Source organism: Eptatretus burgeri, unplaced genomic scaffold, assembly GCF_056783735.1.
Source record: "Eptatretus burgeri isolate ZD-2024b unplaced genomic scaffold, Ebu_testis_v1 Ebu_testis_scaffold_166, whole genome shotgun sequence".
Taxonomy (NCBI): Eukaryota; Metazoa; Chordata; class Myxini; order Myxiniformes; family Myxinidae; genus Eptatretus; species Eptatretus burgeri.
Window position 1 is genome coordinate 27,480 of NW_028222116.1, and position 24,973 is coordinate 52,452.

General features: G+C 44.0%; 1 protein-coding gene across 4 annotated transcripts; it reads left to right on the forward strand.

Moving 5' to 3' along the window:
- The first annotated feature begins 2,628 nt into the window (after positions 1 to 2,628).
- Positions 2,629 to 22,161, forward strand: LOC147007444 (uncharacterized). Of its 4 annotated transcripts, none has more exons than XM_085867144.1 (7): positions 2,629 to 5,115; positions 9,192 to 9,352; positions 13,224 to 15,610; positions 20,738 to 20,794; positions 20,897 to 20,979; positions 21,257 to 21,414; positions 21,590 to 22,161. In XM_085867144.1, the coding sequence occupies exons 1-3, from the start codon at positions 4,966 to 4,968 to the stop codon at positions 14,914 to 14,916; spliced, it is 2,004 nt and encodes a 667-aa protein (XP_085723270.1). In that variant the 5' UTR covers positions 2,629 to 4,965; the 3' UTR covers positions 14,917 to 15,610; positions 20,738 to 20,794; positions 20,897 to 20,979; positions 21,257 to 21,414; positions 21,590 to 22,161. The 4 variants fall into 4 exon arrangements, with proteins under 4 accessions (XP_085723270.1, XP_085723272.1, XP_085723271.1 ...); XM_085867146.1 differs by having other exon boundaries at positions 20,897 to 20,963; XM_085867145.1 differs by having other exon boundaries at positions 20,900 to 20,979.
- The last annotated feature ends 2,812 nt before the right edge of the window (positions 22,162 to 24,973 follow it).

Genomic DNA, 24,973 nt, shown 5'->3' on the forward strand with positions numbered 1-24,973 from the left:
CATTCACCCTTCAGAATTATCACTATCATGATAATTCATCGTCATGATCATCTTCATCATCATCATCATCACTTCTTGCTTCACCTTCAGATGATGAATCAATCATCAGATAATCCGTTCTGGATGGATCACCGTCAGCGTCCATTTCAACTGGTATTCCTGGGGCAAGCACCTGGGGCAGTTGATGTCCATCAAACCAGATAACTCGATGGTGACCATCAACGATTTCCCATCCTGCAGTTGGAGATTTCGATATGGTAGCCAGGTGGGAACTGCCCCACATTGTAGCCACAAATCCAGTCCTTACACTATGTGGCTGCAACTCAACTCTGCAAGGCGGGATGCTGCTGCCGTCAATGCTCTTCAGTTTGTCGAACGGTCACATGGAATTCGATTTGCGGTTCTACGTGCGATTGACATAAAATCGGTAGTTGTTCGGCGTCGTCGTCTTTTTTTGCACCGTACATGAGGCAGACGAACTCCTCGAGGACGGCAAACATTTCATCGTCCGGCTCTTTGTCGCTGAGCGATGAAAAACCCCGAATGAACTTGTCGTGGGCACACATTATATCATACGGCCGTTTCTTCCCTTTCCTTGCGAATGCTGATGTGTTGTCACATCCCGTGAATGCATGCAGGCCAGGCAGAGCTGCGCACACATCCGGACCGATTTGCGCTGCCACATTAGTCATGTTCACGTAGTGTCGATTATCCTTTCCGGATGTCCCAACTTCCATCCAAATTGAACGTGTAAATTGATGAACCTGGTGAAGGAGAATCACCAGTATGTCGGTGTCCGAGGCACGTACGACAATGTCACCTTTGGGTGATTACAGAACAGATCTTGAGTTAATTGTTTCTGCACTCCACCATTCACAACACAATACTTGGCACATTTACCGTTGACACCGAGGAAAACGATTCTTCCTTCCAGAATGTGTCGGTATTGCTCCCCAGCCCAGTCATGAATTCAGGAAGACCGCTCTTGGAGAAACTCTATTTCAGAGCTTTTTCAATGTTCTTCGGTCTTATCTGGTCCGGGCCACTGTTAACATAACGTTGCTCTTCGGCTCCTCGTCTTTCCCGTTCGCAGTCATTAATAGAAGGATCCTCGTAAGTGTCAAACGCTATGTCTATACGTTTTGACTGGTGGGAGAAGGTCGCAACGAGGATACCCCGTGACAGACCACCATAAGTCGGGGGTAGGTTTGGTGGGAGGCAGTGAAGTAGAAAATTTCCATCAATCAGATGTACCTTCACATCAGTCGGATGGCCGTGATCAGGTACTGTTTTCTCCAGCTTGTCGAAAAGGGCGCTCTTTGCTGTCTGCACCATTGAACCATCACGCTTACACAGAGACAGCGGCACAGGTGTGAGTGGAAATGTGAAGAGGAATTCGAGGTCCACTTCGGCCTACCCTCGATGAAGGCTCGTCTTCCGAGTAACTGGCTTGTACATTTCAGTACATTTGTGTTCCATTGAGTTTCTGTGTTTCAGTTTTGTACTTTCTTGTACTTTTGTGTTATTTGTGTTTTTTGTAACTATCTATAGACCCCCCCATCATGACAATGAATGGGCATCAGCTCAATCAAATTATTTTTCCAAGGGCTTTGTGAAGACCCTTGCGCCCTTAAGACCCTTCTTATCCGTAAACCCCAGCCAAAAATCGTTCTGAAGTGATGAATTTAGTTGGTGGATGGGTAAAGCAATCTTGTGAGATCAGAACGGGTGTTGGGCACCAATTTGAGATTGAACTCTTAATGAACCTTCAATTATCCCTTTCTTATCCGTTAACCCCAGGGATTAAAACTTCTTAACAAATGAAATTAAACACATCTCACACTATGTGTCCAAATACCAAAGGGGCAATTTGGGTGCGATGTTTAGTTTGGAAGGGCTTGAAGGGTCTACTTGAAGGATCAAATAATCCTGAACCCCAAGAAAGCCGCACTTAAGAAATCACTTTTTATAAATCGGATGGTCTTCACTGGCCAATGAGATCAACAAACTTTTTGGGCGCAAATTTGAGAATGAAGCTCAGTCAGCTCTCTTACGAAATGTACACCGGCTCAACTCCGATCAATCGTTCCTTCTTCACCAAACGCTGGAGAGAATAATCACCACGCTCGTGTTCATGAACCCCATGGTGGTTTTAAACGGATCATTTTGTGGTCATGTGACGAGGCCGCCATCTTTCCCCGTGCTGTCCCTCCACATGCAGTAGATCACTCTCTACCGAACTACATGATAGTTATTGACTAATGTTCGATAACACAGACAACAAACATGGGGGAAACGTCACCTTCGTCCACCTTGGGTCGTGGATGTGTTGAGAGAACGAGGTGGTTGGGTGTGATTCTAATATGGAATAGGCAAAGCTGAGAAGCGAACATTGAATTCTTCTTACATTTGCTTCTGACTTTACCTATTACCTCAACATTACCTTCACAACAACAACGACACCGTCAAGAACAAGATCTCATCTGAAAAAAATTAATATTACCTCAACATGACCTTCACAACAACAACTGCACCGCCGAGAACAGGATCTCATCTGAAAAAAATTAATATTACCTCAACATGACCTTCACAACAACAACTGCACCGCCGAGAACAGGATCTCATCTAAAAAATAAATATTACCTCAACATGACTTCACAACAACAACACCGCCGAGAACAGGATCTCATCTGAAAAAAAATAAATATTACCTCAACATTACCTTCACAACAACACCGCCTGGAACAGGATCTCATCTAAAAAATAAATATTCCCTCAACATTCACTTCACAACGACAACTACACCGCCTAGAACTGGATCTCATCCAAAAAAATTAATATTACCTCAACATTACCTTCACAACAACAACTACACCGCCTAGAACAGGATCACATCTTACAAAATAAATATTACCTCAACATTACTTCACAAGGACAACGACACCGCCTAGAACAGGATCTCATCTAAAAAAATAAATATTACCTCAACATTACCTTCACAAGGACAACGACACCGCCTAGAACAGGATCACATCTTACAAAATAAATATTACCTCAACATTACCTTCACAACAACAACGACACCGCCGAGAACAGGATCTCATCTAAAAAAATAAATTTGACCTCAACATTACCTTCACAAGGACAAGGACACCGTCAAGAACAGGATCACATCTAATAAAATAAATACGAGAAGCGAACGTAGAATTCTTCTTACATTCGGTTCTGACTTTCCCAAGAACTTGTTCACAACTGTATACGCAATTCAGGTTACTTCGGCCTGGATTCGGGATCAGCGATCAAATAATGTAAATCAGAATTAAAAATTATTTTTTGATGATGCGGGAGATATCTTGATTAAAATCAGTAGAGGAAATATTCACCATGTCTGATATTTGGGTCTTTCATGTCTCCGACGATGCCTTTATCTCCCGGCATGCATCATCCCTCATGGCAAAAACCGGAAGCAAAAGGGTCATAGCCAACGACACGGATTTACAATTGCCAGGGTATTGTGTTGTTGTTGTTTCCTATTCTCTCATGTGCACGTGGTTAGAAATATTCACGGGATAGAAATGAAACCCAATCGTGTTTATACACCGCGCAGCGTTTAAAAACAACCAGAAGCTAAAGGGTCATTTCCAACGACACGGATTTCAAATTGCCAGGGTATTGTGTTGTTGTTTCCTATTCTCTCATGTGAACGCGTTAAGTATGAAGCTCACTGTGTTCGCTATGAAAGGTTATCTATTTATTACGTATGCACGTACACACACAAAATGAATGTTCATTCACAAAACTACCAACGGGATATAAACTAAAAAAAATTACCCCCTTGTGGGGGTGACTGTCATCTCTATAATGCCACAAGTTCTCAATGTTCAGTTATGACCAAAGATTACTGTGCAGCTCGAACTACACAGTTTGGTTAAAGATGACTCGGCATTTTGGTGCGCGCGTGCACAAAATTATATTTTGAAAATAAATGCCGACGTTTACATTTCGGGTTTTGAAACTTTTGCACCTTCGGCGGAAAATGTATAAATATACAAGGTCAGCTGCTATGCAATGACACCATTCACTAAAATTTACCATGCCCAGTCGAGAATATATGGCCTCCTGAAGGTAGGGCAGTTTTTGCAAACTTTGAAGTCACTTGACGCGAAAACGAAAGCGAAATTCGAAAATCCGTCCCGACCGAATTTAGATATTGTCCCATACATTCATATGCCACAATCAAATTCAAGATCGCTTGAGAAATGTGGGAGGAGATAGATTATGAAAATCGTCATTTTCGCATTTTTTGCCAACTTTGAAGTCACGTGACACGAAAGCGAAAATCGAAAATCCGGCCCGTCCAAATTTAGATATTGTCCCAGAGATTCGTATGCTACAATCAAATTCAAGATCGCTTGAGAAATAGCGGAGGAGATAGAATTCGAAAATCGTCATTTTCGCAACGACAAAGGTCTCGTGACCTTGACCTTGACCTTCGGTGACCTTGAAAGTCATACCATCGTGTACGTCTCATCGACCTCTATCAGGATCACTAATGACCAGATCTCCCACTTCAACTTCATTGTGAACGGACGGATCGAAGGACATCGACACCCATATTATGGGGTCATGCTCGAAGAGATGACCTAACGAGGTGAACCATTACTCAGTGTGTAAACTCCTTCATAACAAGGTTTATCATAAATAACATAAATAAAATAAACACACGTCTGTTGTACAATGTTTGTAATCAGAATCCCAAACTGATCACAATGAACGTTTTAAATCCTGTTCTCATTGGTGGAAAAGATTTCAAAGATAAAGGATTGGTGTTGTTCATCAACCTTGGATCACGTGGTTTTCACCAGAAGAGATTAATCAGAACAAAAAATATATAATTATATCTCTGTTGATAAATCAATGTGACGAGGGAAAGGGGGCGTGGCCACAGTCCATTGTGACGTCACAATGAGGATTCCAACAATAGGGAATTCTGAAGACAGAGCGGGATCGTTAAATCTTCAGTTCGTGGATCGCCGTGCACCAGCCATGTTGTTTCCCATCGCGCTGTTGGTGTTCACCGTCCTCGGAAGTGGAGCGTCCCGTCCATCACAGCAGGTAAGGGGGGATTGTGAGAAATAACATTGCACAGTATTGTACTCGGGAAAGGGACACAACACGATGGGAGTTACTTTCTTTGTAGTTTGGTAAATCAGGTCCTCATGGAGGATTTAAAATGGCGGTTGGTGTGTGTGTGAGGGTTGTGTGAGTGAGGGGTTGCTCCTTTAACGAGTTGGACCGTTCAGAGCATGATAGGCTGGGGGCCAGTGGGACCTATCTTGCACCCCCCCCCCCCATGCGACAATTTTTCACTGATACACAGTGTTCATATATATCCCAAGTATCAGAAAAAAGATGTTCCCAGAAAAATAACTCATTTGCATTCTGCTTTATTAAGCCGTTTCCATGTAATTAAGCAATCCAAACATTATTCTACATCTCTGACAACAAAGGAAACATGTTCACTTTACCCCTTCACCCTCCAATCATATGTGTAGATTCCTCATTTCCAAATTTCCATGCACCAGAAGTTGAGATATTTACGAAAATGAGAATTTCCATCATGACGGATCCTAATTAGCATATCAATGCATTGAAAATTTTTTCCACTACTTTTACTCAAACAGAAAATAGTTATGTTTCCCTTAAACACCAACAGACATCATAAGTCACAGTTATGTATTATATCAGGCCCAGGTAATTAATTCTATTGATTAATATGATTTCGATTTTCGAACGATTCATTGTGCTTTGTATTTTATGCTAATTAGCCCACTTTAAAAAAAATCAAAATTTTTATATATTTTTGCCAACCTGGCTTGTATCTGGAAACACTTAAATAATGTTTTTTTGACAAAAAAGTGACTCGTGCGGAAATTACAAGGAAAGAAAATGGAAATTCTTGCATTTTGGTGGGAATTATTGTCTTGAAGTCAAATTTCATTAATATCCTCATGAGCTAATTAGCATAACCAAAATATATTTTAATATGTGTAATAAGCTTTTATTTGACACCAATTTTGTTTTTTTATGTTTACATTTGACAGAGATATTGACATTTTGCCGATCTTTGTGAGATTCGTCTATTTTTGATTGCTTCGCTTAATCAAGCATCGTGAAAATGAGTTATTTTTCTGGGAACATCCTTTTTCTGATACTTGGGATATATATGAACACTGTGGTATTAGTGAAAAATTGTCGCGGGGAGGGGTAGGGGGAGGGGGGGTGGGGGGTGCAAGGTAGGTCCCACTGGCCCGCGGCCTATCATGGGTTGTTCCGTCGAACACCGATCGAAGTTTGAGTTGAAGTTCAATTCACCAAGTGATTGGTGACAGTAAACACCACGTGATAGAAAAGGGAACATCATGTGAACACACAGATTTACATCCATGGAGCCGACTTTACTTTTTATCACATCACAAGTAAATTCATCATCTTGAAACGTCGATAATGTAACATTGTTAATATAATTTATTTATTTAAATTTCCCCAAAACAAGGCTGAAAACTCCTCCAGGTGTTTGGGTTGTTCAGGTGAAATCCCAAGGATGTGATGAGGAATAAGAGAGTTTATCTTTGTTTGGAAACTTGATCAAAATGTTGGTTTACACAGAGAAACAGTGTATTTCGATCTCTGATTCCGACACTGATTCCACCATCATCAGCAACTCTGAAGGTTCTCGATGTGTTGAAACTGATCAGTGGGATTTGGAATAAACTATTGAGAGATAAAATTAGTGATGGAAACGATTTGGGGGGATTGTGGAGCCGAATCGTTTTGATCCTGATGTGAGTAAATGAGACGAAGATGGAGGTGTTGGTGAGGATGGAAACACCGGCCGGTCACATGTTCACTCCACATTGATGGGTTTTGTTTTTCAGTTGAGGGTTTAGAAGGGATTTTGTATCCATTGTTAAATCGGTTTAATGTGTTACGACAGCAGAAACGCGACATGGACACGGCACAGGCACGGACACAGCATGGCACGGCAAGGACGCTGCAGAGGCACGGACGCTGCATGGACTCCATTGACAAAATGGCTGACGACTGCTTTGTCCCTCCTTCACAGGCTGACCAGGTGTCCTGTACATTACAGGATCATCCCGTTTTAAACTTTCTTGTGACAGCATTTGTGTTTGAGGTCGTGCCGAGTCATGTCCTGCTGTCGTATCGGTGTACGTGCTGTGTCGATGTCCTACCCCATTGGAGGGGTGGGGCGGGGGGATGTAGGATGTGGTGGGTATTTTGGGGTTGATAGTTGGTGGGCGATTGTAAGGGGATGGTGGAGAGAAGGGGGGTGTTTGGGGTGTTGGTAGGTTGAGTGGGGGCGATGGTTGATGGAGGGTTGTGGGGGATGTTGTAGGGGGAGTGATCATCTGTGTACATGTGCTGGCAGCTGGGTGGAGATGGTGTTCATGTTTTGAGCGACGGCTGTTTCTTCCGCCTTATCGTGGAGATGGCGTCCTCTCTCATTTGTGGTGGATAACCAGAACGTTTCGCCATCTCTGTTGATTCATAACAGTTCTCTTTACCATTTTCTGACCACAAAAGTGAACATTTTGAGGCCCGATCCACACTTGGGTATTTCGGACAAACCTCTTCCAATTTCTGGCAAACTTTGGGTGTTTCCACCATTGGTGGAGCATGAAACTATCTCGGTTTGTATTCCGTACTGTACAAGCACCAAGGACTCATCGACTCGGCATTTTTGTGAAAAATATAAAATTATTCGACGTTTGAGTGAAATCGTACCACGATGAAACCCGTATTCAATGTGAAACGGATCTCGCGGTGGACTTCCGTGTGTGACGTCATGGCTCAGTTTGAAGATGGATAAAATTTCGACTTTTATTGCAAAAGTACCTTCTTTATAAATCACAAATCGGAAAAAGACACATCATATCTATTTTGTGGATTATCAAAGGATAGATAATAGAGGCAAGGCGTTCTGAGCGTTGAAAAGCAATGTGAACGAGGGAAAGGGGGCGTGGCTACAGTCCATTGTGACGTCACAATGAGAATTCCAACAATAGGGAACTCTAATACAGAGCGGTGTCGTTAAATCTTCAGTTCATGGATAGCCGTGCACCAGCCATGTTGTTTCCCATCGCGCTGTTCGTGCTCACCATCCTCGGAAGTGAAGCGTCCCGTCCATCACAACAGGTAAGGGGGGATTGTGAGAAATAACAACATATTGTACTCGGGGAAGGTACACAACACCATGGGAGTCCCTTTCTTTGTAGTTTTGGAAATGATGCCTGCACGGAGGATTTAAAATGGGGGTTGGTGTGTGAGTGAGGGGTGTGTGTGAGGGTGTACGTGTGTGTGTTTGTGTGTGTGTTCAAAAGCATAGCATATTCTCTCTGCTGATTCTCCCACTCCCACCCCCCCGCCCCCCCCCGCTCTGGTGGCTATCTTCATATGTGTCTGGCCAACGGTTATGTACGTGCATAATTTATGCTCCACAGCACGTGTGCTTTCCCTTCCCCTCATCTCACCCTGCCTTCCCTTCCCCTCACCCCTCCTCTCCCTCCCTCCTTGCTCCCCCTCCACCCACCGCTCTCCCCCTATTTTTGGTCCTCCTCATTGTATTCCCATCAGCGAAGGGACAGGTGGTATTTTCCAATGGAATCCCTGATGTAATCTTCCTTGTCTGCCCTTAAAATCGTTGTTGCGACTCCTTTTGCAACGTTAAAATCGTCGTTGCGACTATTGTTGCGGTTCTCGGAACCGTGCGCATACAACATGCAGGTGTCCCAAGTCAGTTATGCCGTGATGATGTGTTGAGGAACAAGAGAGTTTATCTTTGGAAACAAACTGCAGGTTAACTTTCCCCCCACCAAGCAAACTTGGAATTTATCCCTTCAGAGCAAGTGTTCCTTCCTGGTCGTGTCGATGAAGGAATAGTCACGGCATTACTTCCCAAATTCCCAAATTATTTCCCAAATCCTTGTGCAAACATCGTACAAACGATAAACTCTCGAACATTCCACAAGCCATTGTGTTTGTATTCTAAAAAAATTCAAGATAATGTTGTTGCTTTGTCATGAACTTTTGAGTTTTGTAAAAACATTTAGTTCAATTTAAAATGAAATAAACATTCCTCCTACCCCCGCCCTTGTCTATCTCCATAGGTTATCGAGAATAATGCTGCTGAGGATGGAGGGATGTCTGTGGTTCGTGACGTCACGTTTGTCGCAATTTCCTTCCTTTTGTTTTATGTTTTAATCACATTTGATCCATCACGTTGGTTCAACAAGAGGGGGAGCCCCAAAAGAAAGCTCTGCATTCACTGGTAAAGAACACAAGTGACTTATTCATCAATATTTATCAAGTCTTCATCCACGAGGGAACAAGATCACTCTGATATTTGAAGATGCTATGTTGTGTACGATGTTATGTTGGATTACAAGGACTTGAATGTTTTTTTGCTCAATATGGAATATGTTGTTTTATTACTGGAGATGACAAGGTGTCCAAAATCCATTGGTGACATTGTTTTTCATCCAATATTTTGGGGCCATCTTGAATTTCAAAATGGCCACCATGTTCCACCAAATTTCATTATCACTTGGGCTGTGAATATCATATGAAGTCTGTTTTGGTGGCAATACCCATATTTATCATGCCAAGAAGTTAAAAACACACAATTTTAATTTTCTTGATGTTATGTATGGTGACCATCTTGGATTTCAAAATGGCTGTGATGAACAAACCCACTTTTGCTGTATTAATCAAAGTAAAACTTGGTGTAAAAACCTCATTGGTCATTTACAGGTGGGGTATAACTTTGGTTAGCCTTCACTTTGGTAAACCGTTTGTAATTATAGTTGTGTATTCAGTAACCTGTGTGTCAAAAAACCTGGGAAAGTTTCAGAAAGTCTGTCTTGGAATTCATGAAAAATCTGCACTTCTGCAGTCCAGCAATGTCGATACACTGCCCCTCATCAACGTGGACTTGAAGAACACTGAATAACTCGGTCTGTGGCAATAAATACAACACTCACTGGAGGCTGGATGATTGGTTCCCTGTTTTCAATTGATTTAGCTTTACAACATGGACGCTGAATGTACTTTTCCCAGTTTTTTGTGAAGCGGGACGTGTGGTGGTTCAAAATGTCACGAGACTGTCAATCCCCAGAAGACAGCACGTCCGCAAGCCTAACTTTCCAGGCATCATATCAACTGCTGTTCACAATTTCTTGGATTGTTTTCTCCCATGTTACCAGGAATTGGCCCTTCTGGAGTTTTTCATGTACTTTTGAGTTTTCCTCACCTTTGGTTGGTTGACAAAATACACATTTTGATTTGACAAACACTGTACTGCTCAAACGAGTCTGCTTTATAGATTCTGAAGCACTGTGTTGTCCTCTTTGTCAGAAAAGTTGTGTCTTATGAAGCAACAGCAAGTTTGTTCCTTCTTCTTTCATCTCTATCCAGGTGACTCGGTTTTTTTTAATGTCAATCTCTGTGTCAAGTAGCTTTCTTAGCTTGAAGCTGGTTTGCTGTAATTCCAGCAGCCTTTGTCCAACTCACATAAATTCTGGATTGTAATCATCTGGACACACGTTTTGGTGTGTTGTGGTGTTTTGTAAAAATTCTCTTTCTGGACACACTTTAGAAAAGTTTCAAATGCTGATTCCTTGAACGTTCTGCATTGAGTATGAACAAGCTTTTCACAAGTACCTCTCTGGCAATGCAAGCAGAGTTTAAAATATGTTGTTGGTTTGGTGAACGGGAGCTCTTTGGGAGATGCCATCATCTCATGAAACATGAGAAGTTGATGATTATTCAAGTGAAAGAACAATGAGATTTTTGTTTTTGTAATAACAATCTGGCTGAAATAATGAATGATAACCAGACATGGATAGATTCCGCATGATGATTTCCTTTCTATTCAGATTGATTTTATTATTAAATGTGTTTACAGTACATTTCCCAATTCACCAAATGGTCGTTCCTTATTGTCCTCCATATTTTGTTAAATGTTAACAAACAGTTTCCTCAAAGCTCTTTATATTTACTGAGTGACAGTTTTTCTTGCAGCTCTTTCTATGATAATTTGATCCACGGTGAATATTCTAAAAAGTCCATTTTCTGTGATCTTCGTCTATGATGTACAAGTGAAGTAATTGAATTTTTTTTTATATCCAGTACCTGATGATATTGTTACGGTTCTAGGAACCGTACGCATACAACATACAGGTGTCCCAAGTCAGTTATGCCGTTAAGTATATGTGTCGACAGAATCCCTCTTTGTGTGTAGTGGGATTGAAGGGGTGCGCTGCGATGTTTGTTCAGTTGGGGTAATAAATCTTTATATCCCATCCTCCATTGCGATCCATGGTACCCGAGTGCTTGCAGCCTTCGGTTCGCTGGCAACAACGTACCGTGATCCACCTGTTGTCCCTGGAGGCTCGTTTTTCCGAGACAGATTCTTCGCTGTCGCAGTTCATAGTCGGCTTCGCCAAATGCTCCAACTCTTTCTTGACGAGTCCACACGCGTGGAGTGGGCAGGCCTCGCCGGTGCCTGGCTGATGCCCTGCCCAGAAAGGGCGGACCCATGGGAGCCCCGTCCAATCAGGGCGGACAGTGACGTCAGTTTTGACCAAGGCCCCGCTGAAGGAGGTCTATAAACCAGAACATCATCCTCAGTTTTGAGTTCTTTGGGGGTCGTTCGTAGAGTTCTTTGGGGGTCGTTCGTTCTGTGCTTGGAGGCTGGAGTTGGTTGGAAAACGAAGCGGTTCCCGTTGCTTGGCTCCGCTCACGTCTCGCCCCGACGGCCCGACTCTTGGTCCCGGCCCACTCGAGCTCCTCCATGGACCCGAACTCCAGACGGGCGGCTGTGGACCTGACTGCACGACTGTTGGCAGGTGCTGCACCATGGAGCATTCCTTTCCCCGAGATTCAGGTACTCACAAGAACTGCGACTTCAGCCCACCTCCCGCTTTGGCTGCAAAAGGCCTTTGCCCTCAACTGGTATTATTTTGTCTGAGTGTGTGGCACCAGTCTAATAAGTAGAAACTGTATTCGTGTTTTCGATCATTGTAAATCTTGCCTGTATAATTACCGCGTAAGTCTGTTCTGTGTCTGCTTTGTAAGTTGCTGCAAATTGTTGCACTACATCTTCTTTCTTTCCCCTGCATTACACCCCAATAAACCTTTTCTGTGCCACGTAAATTTCCTCGTTTATTATAAATAATTTATTGCAGAAATGTTCCCAGTTCGTTTTCGTCTTTTCCTTCATTGGGCCAGCATGGTTCGGGTCTGAGTTTTAGTCGGGTCTTTGTTCCCATTAAGCTGTTCATCCGAGCCGGCACGACTTTGGCAGTTCCGCTCGACTGCACCCAAACCGGAGTTGGTAGTCGGTCGTTGGAACTCTACCGCAGTCGGTCGAGTGACCCGGTTCGAGCAAGATGTGCCGAGGGCGTGGTTACCCTGTAGACGACACCGCGTGGTTACTTAGGTAAATTGGTTCCAGAGAAATAGAACCTACGCTACGCGGTGGAGGTGTTGGCGTCCACGGTTGGTTGAGCGACCTGCCGCCTCACGGAGTTATCCGTGAGCGACGGCCTCCAATTCCGGAGAGTCCGGTGGGAATTGACGTAACTCCCCACACCTTGCGGACATTCTTGCCACCAGTCCCCGGCCCGCAACAATATGAATGATGTCCCATGCATGTTGCACAAGTTTATTGTGAATATAAACTAAAACTCACCTCCTTCGTGTTGATTTCCAAGGAATAGTTTGTTGGTCAATGTCGAAGTTGTGGGACAAAGTACTTCTGAAATGGATATTTTATAATCCAAATGGCCGCCAAATGATGCCATTAAAAAATGCTGCCAATGGAATTCCAGCAAAGTCAGACATAATTTCCAAAAAAAGTCACAATTTCCTTCTTTCGCAAAACAAATGTTTAAGTTCATAACATCCTCCACCATTACATGAAATTCTTCAAATAATCAAGTGTGATTCATGGTTCCACATCGTTCCGAAGGACATTGTTTAAGTAACATCTGTATGTTCCATATTCCGTATCCTCCAGAACTGTAACACTCGTGGAACATGTTTGTTTATGTTTTACAAAACCATGTGTTCCATACTTTTCATGTGATGTAATACTTCATTTTACCTTGAACTGATAATGTTTGTTTGTTTTGTTGCAGTTTACGATGTCGATGTAAAGTGAAAAGAAAAAATGAATCAAAAGACGATCCACCATTGGTAATGAAGGTTCTGGAAACCGAACACCTTGAAATTCAGAAAGGAGAGGGAAAGGAGGTTCTGGAAATTCCTGAAAAAATGGAGTTCAGAGCAAAACAGAACATTGTCGACAAAGCAGAAAAGGAAGAGGAATATGAAAAAGAGAAACAAAAGGTTTTACGAGGAGAGGAAGAAAAGCTTCAGGAATATGAGGCTCAGTTGGTCGAAACCGAAAGAAATCTCTTGCAAAGAGAGAAGTTTGTTCAGCAAATGGAACATGAGTTGATGGAAAAGGATGTGCAACGGAAATTGGAAAAAGAATTATGGATAAAGGAGGAAGAGGACCGGAAGAGAGGAGAGGAGGAACAGCAGAGGCAGAAAAATGAAGAAGAGCAGAGAAAAATGAATGAACAGGAGAGGAAAAATGAAGAAAAGCTCAGGATGAGAAAGAAAGAAGAATCCACACGAGCGAAAGAGCGATTCCAAGTCCGAATGTGGGAAAAACACAAAAATAAAGAACTTGATCAGAAAATGCTGTTTGTAGAACACAGAATGTTCGAGATTGATAACTGGAAGAAACGAGTGCAGCAGCGGGAGCGATACCTGCAGATCAGTCAAGAACAGGAGATGGAGCGACAAGGTGTTTTTGAAGTATTCATGAATGGGAAAGATGAGGAGATAAAGAAACGGCAGCTTCGTATGCACCAACAAGGAGAGGAGTTTAAAGATGGAGAGTACCGGCTGCTTAAATTGGACGAAGAGACTCGTGTTAGAGAGAGAGAGCACCGGGAAGAACAAAAACAACGTGAAATTAGATGGAAACTGAAAGAGTTCATGTTAATGGTAAGAGAACGAGAGATGAGGGATAGGAAAAATAACGTGGAGTTAAGGGAGAAGGAGGTCTTGGAAAGAGAGAACAAAGTACAAAATGCAGGAAAGCTTGATGAGAAAAACGAGGAAGAAGTGCTTGGAACGAATGATGGGCTGGAGCAGCAACAGCAGCAACAGGACAATGTCGATTTGCTGCCGACGACTGAACCGAAGCCTCAGAATGATGACGGGCTGGAGAAACGACAACTTTACAGTGTTGCCCTCCAACAACAACCGAAGCCTCACTGTGCAGACCGGTTACATCATCAGAAACAGCACGATGTACATCGACTGCCGCCCAAACGGGAGACCCACCATTCTTCTCAGTCTGAGTTTCTCAAGGATGAACGAGCGGAAATTGAAAGGCGCAAATACAACCTCGTGTTCCGTGGAGTGAAGGAGGGAAAAGGTGAACATGACAAGGAGGCTGTGGCAAAATTAATAAAAGCCATGAACCTGGAGATCGAACCTGAACGGACTTTCCGCATCGGACGCTATGTTGAGAACAGGTTCAGACCCATGAAAGTTGTTTTCAGATGCGAGTCTGATCGGAATCAGGTTCTTACGAACAATAAAAAGATACGGAATTTGAAGGATCCCTCTCTCTGGACAAGAAACATTTTCATCACTCCAGACTACACTCAGCTCCAAAGAGAAACACTCGAGATGCTGTTGAGTGATCTTGATAAAAAGAGAGAAAGTGATCCAAACGGGCGATACACCATTAAAGGAGACAAAGTCGTCCTCCTCAAGAAGCCCAAGGGTGAACCTCATTTCCGTAAATGATGACCATCCCTCCTCATCTCCGTAGATCATGACCATCCCTCCTCATCTCCGTAGATCATGACCATTCCTCCTCATCTCCGTAGATCATGACCATCCCTCCTCATCTCCGTCGGTCATGACCATCCCTCCTCATCTCCGTCGGTCATGACCATCCCTCCTCATCTCCGTAGATCATGACCATCCCTCCTCATCTCCGTAGATCATGACCATTCCTCCTCATCTCCGTAGATCATGACCATCTCTTCTCATCTCCGTAGTTCATGACCATTCCTCCTCATCTCCGTAGATCATGACCATCCCCCCTCATCTCCCATCTCACATCATACAGTCTCCTCATACTGCACACTTTAAAAGAAAGACAGAGTATATTCTGTTGAAAACAATTTCCTTCAACGCACGGTCTCTTCCAAATACCTGAGATCACATCGGAGCCATAACCGAAACCTTTTTTGAAAGTACAGACAAGGAAAGGATTTCATTCCTGATGGATATTTTACATTTAATAAGAACAAGAACCTGAACTTTGAAAGTAAAGGCACCAAAGCTGCAGAAAACCATGGTGGGGTCTTATTGTTGAGGAAAAGGAATTCATCACCGACTTCCATTGTTCATTGGCTGCCTCCTGAACGGAAACCTCACCGTGATGACGGCCAGCAACAACACGAAGCCATGTAACATGCAAGACCTTCAACAGGTGAGAACTTTTCATTACCTTTTTACAGGTTGGGTGAACTCACCGGGTGCAAACACAACCAACCACAAGATCAAAAACACAACCAACCCCAAGATTGATGAAGAAGAATATCCTTAATTGAGGAGATAATTGCAATCATACTTTTTCGTGGGAAGGCAACTTATTGACAAGGTCATCCCCATGCAGAATATAAAACAAGAACTTTAACTCCCTTCGATTGGATGAGATCACCTGATTCACCTTTTTTGGCCAGGAGCAAGACCCAGGGGCAAAAGGTCTTTCTCAACCCACACCACATACAATGTTTGTTTGCATATTCTGTGTCACCAACCTCTCTGGAGCATTTCTACAGTGGGTGTCACTTCGAATTGTGGTACACGTTCTTTTTTCTTCAGGCCATTTTGTATAGTGGGGGTCAAATCAGGTTTTCACACCAATATTAGATCAAGGTTGAGAGGTGGGTTGATTTAAACGACTGTATTTTCCAAATTATTCGCTCAAATTTGACATGATATACATGGATGGAATGAGAATGGATTATACTACATATAGATTCGAGTTGCTGTGGGTGGGGTAATATTCAGAATGTGTACAAGGAATCCAAATAATGTGGAGAGAAGCATTCTCAGTTATTCTCATGAAAATTTGACACCAAAGTATCAAAATATCTGTTGCACAAATACACAATATACCAACGACCACTGTGTCATTGACGAGGAATTCTGTTGTGGCTGAATGTCCCCTCCGAGAAGGAAGCCACTTGATGAACTCATTCCACCTTAAACGGAACATTGCTTCCATGACAAGTTTGTGAGCCCTCACCCCGCGGTTGTATGATTTGCCTTGAAGAAGAGAAGTTGTCCTGCTGTTACCATCGACCTCAGATTCAATCAGAAGATCTTCAGTGCCTGAGTTATCTTACTTTTTTCCCAGAAGAGTTAGAAAGTTCAGGGCAATATGGAATCCTCCCATGCGAATGATGGAATTTGAGAACTCATCTGGCACTCTCCACTGGATCTCTTTTGCCTTGACGTCGATGGCGAGGTGAAATGTGAGCACGACAGTCTTCTGCCCTTGGCTTGCCATCATCTGTTGTGCGGTTTTCATCACTGTATAGATTGTGCTATACTCAGTGGGAGAGCCTTCAATCATTGGACAATATCCAACAACAGTGTTACTTGAAGTAGCACAGGACACCATTGCATGGAAGCCACTCCAGCCAGATACTTTCTGTTCGCAAGGATCAACTCGATGATTCGACGGGATGCTGATATCAAATAGTTTGGTGGGGCAAAGCCGACACAATGCCCAAGCCAGATCCACCACACATGCTGATGTGTGGACAGGTTCTAAGTACTGTAACCAGTTCCCATGTGCCTTATCCACAAAATCGACAACACTTGGCTTTTGCCGTATGCGCTGAACTGTTGCATCGATTGTAGCATGATTGTGCTGTCGAGAGATCTCTTCCTCTGAGAATGGTCAGCTATCGGCGTGTGATTTGGTAATGGCCCAAATTGCCCCCGTTGATACAGAACCAGAGTTGTGGCATGGGTGGTGTGTTTCCCATCCAGCGTCTCCTCATTAATGTCATTATTGTCACCAGCCATCTGGATGAAGACAACAGAACAGATGTTCGATGGAATGACAACTCCAATTTCTTCTGTTTTAGCCAGAATCTCCTTTGCCAGTCAATAGCCTCTCTCTCATCGTAGGACGAACAGTGGCCCATTCGGTTCAGCAATGTTATCAATTCCTTTGAACCAGTTCTGTAACGAACTGCCATGGCGAGACTGGTGTGCTTCGGAGTCTTAGCTCGTGCATGTGACGAGCAATGAAGTAGATATTGCGCCACCATGATGACCTTCCTCTCCTCTGATTGATTCTTGCATTCTGCTGGAAAGATCCCAGCATTGTCACTATCATCAGCCGAAATTACCCAGCGTAAGGACCAGTATACACTGTCTGGTATAAGTGATTTCGCTGTGATGAGACTCAGATCGTCCGTGTTCAAAGGCTTGACAGGAATACCATTGCACTCAGCAATATCCCCTATGATCAGCATCGCAGTACGATACAGAAGTTTAGTGCGTTCTGTCTGATGCAAAACTTGTTCATCAGCAGAAGAATCTTCGTCTTCATGGGGCTCAAATGTTTTTTTGAAGGCTGCATTCAGAACATCTTGCAGTGATATTGAGCTTGCATACATCAGTTCTGATTGCTCTCTAATTCGGGGCTGGTGGAATACCACCTCATCGTCAAAATGCCTCATCAATCTGACCTTCAAATGTTGCTTTGTGTATCTGATGGCCTTTTCGTGGTCAACACCGTGTGTTACGAGAAGACGTTGATATTTTTCAAGAAGATTGCGCAGATCGTCTGCCTTGCCATGCTTCAAATCTGTTTTAAGGCCATCAATTAAGTCCCGGAAAGCGCTGGTGTATTGATCTTCATTTTCGCTGGCCTTAAAAGTGTGATGTTTGATGTTTGACTTACTGGTGTACTTTGAAAAGCATAATTTTGATATTTTGTGATATTTTGCTTCAGCTGCCACAAGGTCACCGTTTACTCCACAGATTATATGCAACATATCTTCATCGCCGAAAGCTTCAGCAGAATCCTCGATAGATTGACAAACTTCAAATGTGCTAACATTCAGCATTTCTGTCACTTTTTTGTGGGACCTATTCTTGCAGAACATGCACTTTGACCAGTCTACAAGACTCGACTGTGATCTGGACCGTCTCCCGAGCTGATCTGCGTCCATCGTATCCGATCCTGAAACTTCAGACGGCGACAGAGATGTCCTCTTCTCTTCGCAGTATTATCGAGATCATGTTTGCTCGTGCAGGACTTGTAGCAATTTGAATACCAGAATACATCCATGGTCTTTAGTCTCTAAATCTGGAAGCAGTCGCTCATAATACTCATCTTGCCTGCACTGCAGTGCAGAAACGAGCCTCTCTATGGAATTGCTCTGTCCTTTTCGAAGAACATCCTCTGAATCTTCTTGACAGAGTACACATTTGTCATTGTTTGTTCTCTTTCTCCGTTTTCGTGGTGGAAAACAGGAAGCATGCAAGCACTGCTGGTATCGTCATCCATGTCTCCATCAAATCTACGAAATCATACGAGGTTTAATCCCTCACAGACTGCAGTCTGGAGCACAGAAGACAAATTAGTAACAGGACAAGATGAACGTCCAGGTACTTTTGGAACTGTTCAACTTCCTGAAACGAAAAGAATTGTGATTATAACAATCAGCAAAAAGCATGACTCTTCAAAATGGAACATGTGTAAACCACAGATGATTTAGGATCCGTTCTTTGCCAACGCGGTCGAGCTACGTATATTTAACAGGCAAACTGTCTCAAGATCACAAATAATACATTTTGTACATTCATATTATGAATGTACATGTAATGAAGGCACAAAAATTATGCATTCAACAGACATTCAGCAAACAGATAAATACAAAACCACAAACACACTTTTTCGATTTGCCAGATGAATTCTACGACATGTTTGTTACGTTATGGGATTCTACATATGAATTTCGAATAATATTTCACTGACAGTAATTTATATGGATGCACCAATCTCTTCTCTTTATATCCATGCATTGTATAATAATTGGAATGAACCAGTTCAAAAGATACAACCTAGTAAAGCAACCCACCATGGATCACATTCTCCCATTGATGGAAAAAAAACTTTATTTGACCCCCACCATACAAATTGGCCTGTTGAAAAAATGCTACACCACAATTTGAAGTGACACCCACCATAAAACTGCTCAGGAGAGGTTGCCCTAACATAATATTGTTACGTCTGAGGGGGGGTATGCATTCAAAGGGTAATTAGGTTGTTTAATTAGGTATGCCATGCTGTTCGAGTTTACCAGGATCTCGATGTAATAAGTAGCAATTCAGTGGTGATAAGTTGTCTAGTAAATGTCCATTTCTTCAAGGGGGGAATGATAATTGTCACGTAATTAGATAGGGAGACGGGATAGGGTAAGTGTGTCTGCGTAAACCCTTTCAGTATTCCCTGGAGGCTTGCCGTGACATCACAGGACAGTGCTGCGGATGGCTCCGCTCCGTGATCACGATTGGCGGAGGGCCATAAAACGGCTTGATTGGAAGTGACGAGGACTCGAGGATAAAAGGTTCTGTTCGGGGAAAAGGGGGAGGAAGAAGATCGGTAAAGAAAAACCGTTTTGGTGGAGGCTGTTGTGCTGGGAGCGTGCTGTTTTGTTGCGCTGATTCGATCCTGGATTCATCGTGTCTCGTGGCCTTGCTGTGCCTCGTGCCTCACCTCGGTTGGCTCTGGGGTTCTGCTGGCTCGGAGTACGGGGTCGAACGGCGGGCGGACCTGCCTCCCTCTCCTGCTCACAACTTGGCGCCAGAACTAGCTCCCTGGCGGCTGTGAGCGGACTTGCGCCGACACCAGGAGGTCGACAGCACCACGGTGTCACCCGCCCCTCACGAGCGCAACGCCAGCTCGTCCGACGCCAATCCAGGGACTGTTGCGTCTACACCACGGGCCAGCCTGACCACCAGGACCAGCTATGTTTTGTGTGTGTGTGTGTGTGTGTGTGTGTGTGTGTGTGTGTACCTGGCGCCTTAGAGGGTTTGAGATTTGTATATCCATTGGAATTGTTTGTGTTTTCCCCACGCCCGAACCCACACGACCATCCCGTCGAATCGCCCCGGATCCCTCCTCTTGCCGAGTCTTATTATTTCTGGTTCGAGAAATAGACGTTATTAACTCAGTGAAAAGCGACTCGTGCCACCTTCCTCGTCCCGTTTGCGGTAGAGCGATTAAAACCGCCAGCTTTGGGTTATAAAAAAATAAACCGCCTCCATCGTTTCGGCTCATTCTACGTTGGCGGGACTGTTCAAGTCCCGTGGACGTCACAATATGCATTCAGACCTTGTATGTAGTGTGGGTTGAGCAAGACCTTATTTTAAGGCCGATATGGGAAATAGCTCCTTGACTATTTCATCGATTACCTGTTACATCCATACATTTCCTTCTGTGACCTTTTCTGAACAAGTTATCAAACTGATGAAGATATCAATGTATTTAATCTTTTATATTTCTGTTGTTTGTTTTTATCCAAAGACTCCTCAGAAGAGGTGCTCCTTCCTGCTCACCTGAAACCATCCCACCAGTTGGAACGTAAGTTGCTAAGATTCTTGTCTTACATCACAAATTATTCCAAACTTTGTCTAAACAACATGTTATTCCCCTGCATCATGTCCCATTTTGTCTGTGCCTCAGAAGTGTTGAGGACAAACAAATATTTTGCTGAACTCGAATCCAGAGAAGCAGCAAGCAAATCTTCCAGGTGGAAGCAGTCTGGCGTGAGTGCAAATGTATCCATATCAAAATCATGGCGTACACCTGGATGATCATTAAAATTAATTGTTTGAAAAATCCAGTGGGAGTTTGTGATGAAGAAAATAAAGATGTGAAATTGAATGTAAAAGAAAGAAGAGAATTTAACTGAGATGCAGAAAACAATTGATGGGAAATAATATTTCCAGGATTGTGTTGGAAGGTATGATAATGATGGAGATGATGATGACAATGGTGTTGAGGGATTTTGACATCCTTTTGTTGATGTGTGTGTGGAGGAAGAAGTTTCAGTGACGGCGACTGGAGAAGATGTGATGTTTGGCAGTGGATACATCATCACTCCGTCGTACAAGCTCCAGGAATGTAAGAAGAAACATCAGACTCTTCCAGACGGCTGATCCAAGATTTAAAAACATAAACATCAGTCTCCAGAAGTACAGGTACTTAAACCATCCAGAGACCTGATTTAATCACATCGTGCATGACTTCATCACTGTACGTCGTGCATGACGTCATCACTGTATGCTGTTCATCACTCTTCACCATGTGTCACTTCATAACTGCACAAACACATTTACACTCCAACATTGTCTATCACTTATTTTGTTCTCCAAGCATCCTTCAGCTGAGACCCAGTGTACGAGTTGTACTTCGATGAACCAGTGTACGAGTTGTACTTCGATGAACCAGTGTACGAGTTGTACCTCGATGAACCAGTGTACGAGTTGTACTTCGATGAACCAGTGTACGAGTTGTACCTCTGAACCAGTGTACGAGTTGTACCTCGATGAACCAGTGTACGAGTTCTACCTCGATGAACCAGTGTACGAGTTCTACCTCGATGAACCAGTGTACGAGTTGTACTTCGATGAACCAGTGTACGAGTTGTACCTCTGAACCAGTGTACGAGTTGTACCTCGATGACCCAGTGGACGAGTTCTACCTCGATGAACCAGTGTACCTCGATGACCCAGTGGACGAGTTGTACCACGATGACCCAGTGGACGAGTTGTACCTCGATGACCCAGTGGACGAGTTGTACCTCGATGACCCAGTGGATCAGTTGTACCTCAATGATCCAGTGGACGAGTTCTACCTTGATGACTCGGGAAATTCTTCCTTGATGACTTTTATGATTGTGAATTTTGTTATTTTTTTATTCCTGCGAATAAATTAACCGAAAATCTCTTCTCCTTTCAAATCATATAATGTGCAAGTCAAAGGAATGGTGTCTAAAATATTGTTATGAAAATGGCTCCGAGGGGATTACAAAACCTGTAAAAATTTCAAATGTTTGTACATTTGTTTGTTGTTCTTTCATCCACGAACTGAAGCACCCAGAGACCTCAAATTTTGGGTGTACACACGTTAGAATCTCGGTAAGGTTGTAAATGAAAGTATGTTGACCTGAAAGGTCGTTTCGGCTCCTCACCTTCATCGGGAATGGGGGGGGGGTGTTTGTCCGTCACCGAACCCGAGGTACTCCAGCCTGTTTGTAATATTTGGTGGAGATTATGCCAGCCATTTTTATGTCACATGGAAAAAAAATTGTCCAGGTGGGGTATAATCATTGTGTGGTGTCCGTTAATCAAGATATATGTAAACACTGGGAACTTCTCCAAAACTACACACAGAAACTTGACCACAATCTCCATCACCCAGGTCAGATCAGGTATGGGAGCATGCGCCAGAACAGCCTTTTGCTGCGTCCACTTTCCACCGGCACTACAGGGGCCTCCGTCAGTCCATCCCCCAGACAGATGTCTGACCCATCCCCATCACCTTGAGATGTTGATCAGCCTGCTGCAACCACGAGGCACATGGTCGACCCATTGCCCTCCTCCACTGACGAGGCTCGTTCGCTGAGAGAATCTGGTGAGCAGGATCAGTGTCAAGAAAACGAGACATGGCCATACAGCCGCAGCTGACGCTCACGGATGATGCAGGTAACAAATCTCATTTGAGCCTCTGTCAGCAACCGATCGTTGGACACAAAGTCCCACCAGCGATGGCCAAGGCCGAAGAGACCTGGTACCAAAGGAATTAAGTTTCTGTCTCAGATACCTGGTTAGAGTCCAACTCTCCCATCTGTGGAACAAGACTGGAAGCACCAAGGATCTGAAGACCTCTGCTTTCATTCTTCCACACAGGTATTGGCATTGCCACACGCCATGATCCAGTGAATCTATGACTCCCCAGGCCCGACCCAGACATCTATTGACCTCTGGCTCAGAGCCAGCAGAGACCTGACTATCACTGCCGAGGGAAGTGAATCTCTCCTTGACCTCAACATCCTCGCCACAAACAAGTACAGACAAGAAAGCAGCATCCAAGATGACATTGAAAGCCTGGATCTTTGTTTTGACCCTGGAAACCCATAATCTCAGCGGCTCTGACTCATTCAGCACCTCGAGGGCCTCCTCAAGGATATCCAGAGTCTCCGCAAAGATGACTGCATAATCTGCAAAATCAAGGTCAGAGATCTTGACATTCCCAAACGATGCAGCTTGATCTCTCAGACATCCTCCCCAGAATCCAGTCCCTGCAAGCGCTGAAAAGTGTGGAGGCAAGGAGACACCCCTGGCAAACTCCAGTAACAACTGGAAATAAGTCAGAGATGGTATCACCACATCTCACAGCACTTTTAGCACCAGAGTATTGTTCAGACATCAGATCAGTGTTTGAGCTTGTATCCAGCTTGTTACCTCCACCACTGAATGGGGATTGAGGTTATGTTTGCACCTCTGTCGCTTCGTCTGTCTGTCTGTGAGCAGGATATCTCAAAAGATTTGGAATGGATTTGGTGGACAGGATGGGTATGTGACAAAGAAGAATTGATTTGATATTGGTGAAATCTGGATACGAGAATTTTAAAAGTGATTCTTCACCATTGAGAGAGACAGGGCCAAAAACGATATATTGTTGCGGATTTGGAAAACGATCGCACTCAACATCCAGGTTCCTCCAGCTCAGTTATATCGGTAAGTATGTGTTTTATAGATAGCTCCCTTTCCCTTGTCTAATGGGTAATTAAAAGTTCATGCGCTGTGATTTATTTTTACAGTAAGGATTTTTATTGGGAAAACAAATCAACAATGATAACAGAAACGATCGTTACAACAGTTCTGCAGAGAACAAGGACAACCCTCTGCTCCGGGATTCTCCGTGGTCCGAGTGGGGGAGGGTCGAGCTGGCGGGGGCGGATAAAAGGGGAGGCAGAAGCTGGTCAGAGGAGGAGCATCTCCCAACCTGGACATCTCACCTTGCTGGAGCATTCGTCTTGCTGGAGCGCTCGTCTTGCTGGTGCGCTTGTCTTGCTGGAGCGCTCATCTTGCTCGAGCGCTCGTCTTTCTGGAGCGCTCGTCTTGCTGGAGCGCTCGTCTCAGGGAGCCTGTCTAGCCGGTCTTGGTCGACGTCGTCCTTGTCCTCCTCACCACGACCGAGAGCTCGAGCGACGCCATTCCCCGCAGGAACCGCAAGGGTCTCCCGCCGGTGTCTGGGTTCGGCTCGCCTCTCGCCGGACTGACCAGTTTGAAGACCGCACGAGGCGGACAGGTCCGTGATTGGCCTCAATAAAGACAATTTGGTCCGGTCATCTTTGGGTGTGTGTGTGCGTGTGGGCCCGTCTGCCAAGTAGTAAATCGTATAAGTGCTTTTGCTGTATATACCTTGCATACGTGCTTATTAATATTCGGTTTAGTTATGCTTCTTGCGTGCTTCCCTAGTTTCCCCTCATTATTGAAGAAATAAATCCCATTTGTTCGATGTTTCGGCTCGTTCTTGTCCGTTCCTTCATTGGCTGAGCGTGCTGCGTGTTAGAGAAATAGTAATACAGAGACAATAATGTAGAGAAATACAAAAAGCTGTTTCGGCTTCAAAGCGACATTTGGACCGACGGATCTCGGCGATTAAACCGCTCGGATCGCACACGGGTCGAGCGCATCAGGCCACTCATTCCGTGCGGGAGCCGTCGAGGGAGTGAAGACTCGGTGGATCACC